At 43.2% G+C, this 5334-nt stretch overlaps 1 protein-coding gene across 1 annotated transcript in view; it reads right to left on the bottom strand.

The window, feature by feature from the left end:
- Positions 1-3582, bottom strand: part of LOC124266906 (sporozoite surface protein 2-like) — a 43003-nt gene extending 39421 nt beyond the window's left edge. Inside the window, exon 1 of the mRNA XM_046701746.1 lies at positions 3567-3582. Coding sequence (XP_046557702.1) covers positions 3567-3582 — 16 coding nt within the window. The remainder of the gene's footprint in view (positions 1-3566) is intronic.
- Positions 3583-5334: the final 1752 nt, after the last annotated feature.

The raw sequence follows: 5334 nt of genomic DNA on the forward strand, positions 1-5334 counted from the left end.
GTGGTAGTGACATGTGTGTTACAACACTAATTAACTGGTGATAGTTAAATGTAATGTTCCAACACTAATTAACTGGTGGTAGTGATATATATGGGTGTTTTAACGTTAATAAAACTGTAACAGGAACAGATTTTTTTAAAAGCTAATAACCAAGGGATGTTATACGTGTTCTAGCTCCCCGTGATGGCAAATGGTTTACTAACAGAAGTCCATAAACTGTTCCTAATGATAGCTCATCTTGTCCCACCAATGACAGCGTTATCAGTGGAGGTCCGGCATGTAAAAAGTAGCCTTGGATCAGAAATCAAAGCCCAAACAACATATCTTGTTACAATTTATGAAGAGGATGGGCACTTTATGGCGCTGCACATGCCCGCCCAGGTGGAAACACGCCTACAAAAGTGTTTGCAACTAACGAGGTTCCGTCACTCGGCTCCCTGCATGTCCATTGAAGCAGAATGTCGGCGGCGGGAGAACTACCCTTACTACTGGTAAACTGGGGTGCAGCTGGGTGGAGGGATGGGGAGGTAAAAGTGTCCTTCGGGTTTCGGTTGTTTTTTGTTGAGTTGTAGAATGTACATCACTGGAATACCTGGTTATGCTTTATTAGATGAGAATCTTATTAAATCTGATTAAGGGAGCACACGCGTGCCAGTACAGATGAAACGTCTAAAGATTGTTCATATGTTTTTGTAAAATTGTGTCGAATTTCTACAAGTAAAAACAGGCGGCATGCATATCTAAAACTGACGCTTCAGTTGATGTATGAAAGATAGCACAAAGCCACAAAAACTGAACTTGAGTTAGTGTTTTATAGCGCCACGCGCCTCGACATCAGCTATTGCATGTCCATCTGTGATGTATAGGGTGTTGGATCATGTTAACGGGATCACAGCAGGATCTGCAACTGTTTTTCCCTTTCTCAGCAGAGGGGAGGTGTCATTGTAAACTTGGAAGGGGGAAGGATTTGTACAATACTTTTGTGCCTTAGGCCGCTTTTTGCTGAAGTAAGAACAGGAGTAGAGAAGTGGAAATATCATCAACGGGGCACATTTGTTCTATCGAATCGTAAACTATAAAGATCTGCAAAAAGCAGTCAGCGTCGATGTCAACCGGTTGTTCCTGACATGATCCGAGTTGTGGGTGCAGTGGATGTGGTGGAAGCTCCACTAGTAACTGTGGGTGCTGTACATGTCGATGAAGGTGCAGTAGAGTTGCTGGATGCAGTAAATGTTTAGGAAGATTTAATAATAGTTGTGGGTACAGTAGATATCGAGGAGGATTCACCAGTAGTAATTGTGGGTGCAATAGATGTCGAGGAAGTTTCAGGAGTGGTTGTGGGCGCAGTAGATGGTGAGGTAGGTTGAGTAATAGTTGTCGGTGCAGTAGATGTCACGGAAGGTGCAGTAGTGGTTGTGGGTGTAGTAGATGTCGTAGAAGCTTCAGTATTCGCTGTGGTAGATGGAAAAAAGAAACCTGGGGTACAATGTGAGATAACAGGTGGATCTCTTTACAGTAGTGCTTGCTTACAGAGTAGCTCCGGCATACACCCTGACGAGCATAGAGCAATTGTAACCTACTTCGTAACTGGCAGTAGGTGAAGTAGTAGTTTCGTATACTTAAGAAAGATGACATGAACATCAGTACTAAACAACAACATGGAAACAAGGCACAAAAGTCAAGGGAGAGTGAGTACAGGAGCATCAGTTGTGTAGGGAAAGTGGGTGGGGTAATATCAGTAGTGTAGGGAAAGTGGATGGGGTAATATCAGTAGTGTAGGGAAAATGGGGGGTAATACCAGTAGTGTAGGGAAAGTGGGTGGGTAATATCAGTAGTGTAGGGAAAGTGGGTGGGGTAATACCAGTAGTGTAGGGAAAGTGGGTGGGGTAATATCAGTAGTGTAGGGAAAGTGGGTGGGGTAATATCAGTAGTGTAGGGAAAGTGGGTGGGGTAATATCAGTAGTGTAGGGAAAGTGGGTGGGGTAATATCAGGAGTGTAGGGAAATGGGTGGGGTAATATCAGTAGTGTAGGGAAAGTGGGTGGGGTAATACCAGTAGTGTAGGGAAAGTGGGTGGGGTAATATCAGTAGTGTAGGGAAAGTGGGTGGGGTAATATCAGTAGTGTAGGGAAAGTGGGTCGGGTAATACCAGGAGTGTAGGGAAAGTGGGTGGGGTAATACCAGTAGTGTAGGGAAAGTGGGTGGGGTAATACCAGTAGTGTAGGGAAAGTGGGTGGGGTAATATCAGTAGTGTAGGGAAAGTGGGTGGAGTAACATACGTAGTGTAGGGAAAGTGGGTGGAGTAACATACGTAGTGTAGAGAAAGTGGGTGGAGTAACATACGTAGTGTAGGGAAAGTGGGTGGAGTAACATACATAGTGTAGGGAAAGTAGGTGGAGTAACATACGTAGTGTAGGGAAAGTAGGTGGAGTAACATACGTAGTGTAGGGAAAGTAGGTGGAGTAACATACGTAGTGTAGGGAAAGTGGGTGGAGTAACATACGTATTGTAGGGAAAGTGGGTGGAGTAACATACGTATTGTAGGGAAAGTGGGTGAAGTAACATACGTATTGTAGGGAAAGTAGGTGGAGTAACATACGTAGTGTAGGGAAAGTAGGTGGAGTAACATACGTAGTGTAGGGAAAGTGGGTGGAGTAACATACGTAGTGTAGGGAAAGTAGGTGGAGTAACATACGTAGTGTAGAGAAAGTGGGTGGAGCAACTTAAGTAGTGTAGCGAAAGTGGGTGGAGTAACATAAGTATTGTGGGGAAAGTAGCTGTAGAGTGAGTGAGTGGGTGAGTTTAGTTTTTAGCCGCTTTTTGCAATATTCCAGCAATGTAACGGCGGTGCCAGCAGAAATAGGTTTCATGCATTGTATCCATGTGGGGAATCGAACCCCGGTCTTCGGCGTGACGAACGAACGCTTTTACTACTAGACTACCCCACCGCCCTAACTGCGGAAACATAATTAGTGCAGGTAAAGTAAGTGTAGTGAAGTAAGTTCTGCAAATTAGCGCCATGAGCACAGAAACACTAATATTCTTTTCACGAGGTGATCAATGCTTTCATGTACAGGTTTTTTAAAGACTTAAGGGCTATTTATTAAATAGTGGTAGCTGAAACTGGCCTGTCATCACTTCCATGAACTTAACTTCAGAAGGTGCACACATTTAGCTTTATAACTCACCAAACTGCCTTGTGTTCACAGTGATGCTTTTCATTAATGGTATTGCCTATTATCAACGTCATATTCAAGTTCGCAACTGACTGCCCATGTTGGTCTACTTGCTGATTTATCTGTATCGCAAGTAAGAGGACCTCCATATATGCAATAACTGCTATCTCGCAGCCTCATTCTCTGCCGTGTTATCTGATAGGCTGGCATAGTAGAACATGCATATTCGGACAATGCTCGATGAGAAACGTGGTGTACTCCTTTTGTGAATACGTGGATGTCGTCAATCCTCTCTGGGTGTTGTTTATTACAGCTAGAGCATAAAAACGTATATATCTCCGTATAATATCTCTGCCATCTATTTCAATACACGTTAAGCATTCATTCTCACTGTGCAGTCTCCGCATGGTGCGCCTCTTCTCGAGTAGGCTGACACGATGTATGTATTATATGATCGCAATACAGTAAACGATGGGGAAACATTTCGGTAATAAAATCAATCCGTAAGACGTTTACAAAAGAATTCGTCCTGGGCCTATTTCGACCTTAATTCCTGGTTTAGCCTCTGGGGCAGTCTGATATACAATTAACTCTTCAATGGAAATTCAACGGAGCAAGCAAAAAAGTACCTACTTAACCAGAATCCTGTCTATCAAACCATGCTCCAAGACATGATCATATTCATATACAGCTATGTAGTGCAATAAAACGGACTTCCGCTTGTGTTATGTTTGGTCCCTGATATAAATATCAGACATTTATTATCCCAAATTTAATGATCATACAATCATTAGAGTATTTGGGAAGTATTAATGGCCTGAATGCCTATTCGTGGTCAAAGTGTTCGCTCCCAAGTCCCTGTTTTGATTCCAAAATGACTGACTCCTTTTCCGGGTGCCCCCGCAGGGTTGTAGGCGGTGTATAGCCCTAGTTACTGTACATCACTGATCATGTACACTGTGGTGTTACAGGCGTCCATGGGCTGGAATATTGCTAAGTGCGGCGTAAAACTAAACTCACTTACTCACTCACAGTCGTCCACGGAGTGAACATGGTCGACACGATCAACTCAGTGAGTGAGTGAGTTGGGTTTTACGTCGGTTTTAGCCATATTCCAGCAATATTACGGCGGGTGACACCAGAAATGGGCTTCACACATGTACCCATGTGAGGAATCGAACCCGGGTCTTCGGCGAACGCTTTAACCACTAGGCTACCCCACCGCCCCGACTCAACTAGGGGGTGATTTTGATCATTGTCGGCGGTTATGTTAAGGTGGTGGTCAACAGTGGCTTGAGTAAATTCATTAATCTCTACAGACTTGACTAAGCACTGATTCAATTGGTCATAGTGTTCATTGTTCTTTTGTATTCATTACGAATAGCCGTGTTGAAGATTTTGTCTATTTTCCTGACTATTCAAATGTATATCAAACAAGACTAAGGTGTCAAATGCATGATAATGATTCTGTAGCCAACCCATAAAAAGAACACTAAAATCCAAAGTTACCAGTCAAAGCAATCATAACGCTGTCTTCTTCTTTCAGCAAGGCCTCCCAATGTTTTATTCAGGAAACCAGATGGGGTGCCGTAGCGTCATTAACAGACGAAATGTCAAGCTAAAATCATTCTGTTATACCCTTAGCTAGGAACCTCACTTGCACTTCTCCGCCATGAAAACGGGGGTGGTGGGGTAGCCTAGTGGTTAAAGCTTTGGCTCGTCACGCCAAAGACCCGGGTTCGATTCCCCCCATTTCTGGTGTCCCCCGCCGTGATATTGCTGGGATATTGCTTGAAGCGGCGTAAGAACACACTCACCCATCACCATGGAAACGTTGCGTGATCACACGAACGTTACTACAAAATCTATCTATCTATCTATCTATCTATCTATCTATCTATCTATCTATCTATCTATCTATCTATCTATCTATCTATCTGTCTGTCTGTCTGTCTGTCTATCTATTTATCTATCTATCTATCCATCTATCTATCTATCTGGCTGACTGGCTGTCTGGTTGTCTGTCTATCTACAGCAAGCAAATGTCATTACTTTACGTATTCCTATTCTCATGCAAAGTATAACAATATTGTATTCGGTCCGTGTTATCGTGGTACTCTATTTACATGGATACCTTGTATCTGCTATAGATACACACT

Source organism: Haliotis rubra, unplaced genomic scaffold, assembly GCF_003918875.1.
Source record: "Haliotis rubra isolate DU_JTF1 unplaced genomic scaffold, ASM391887v1 Scf1289, whole genome shotgun sequence".
Lineage (NCBI taxonomy): Eukaryota > Metazoa > Mollusca > Gastropoda > Lepetellida > Haliotidae > Haliotis > Haliotis rubra.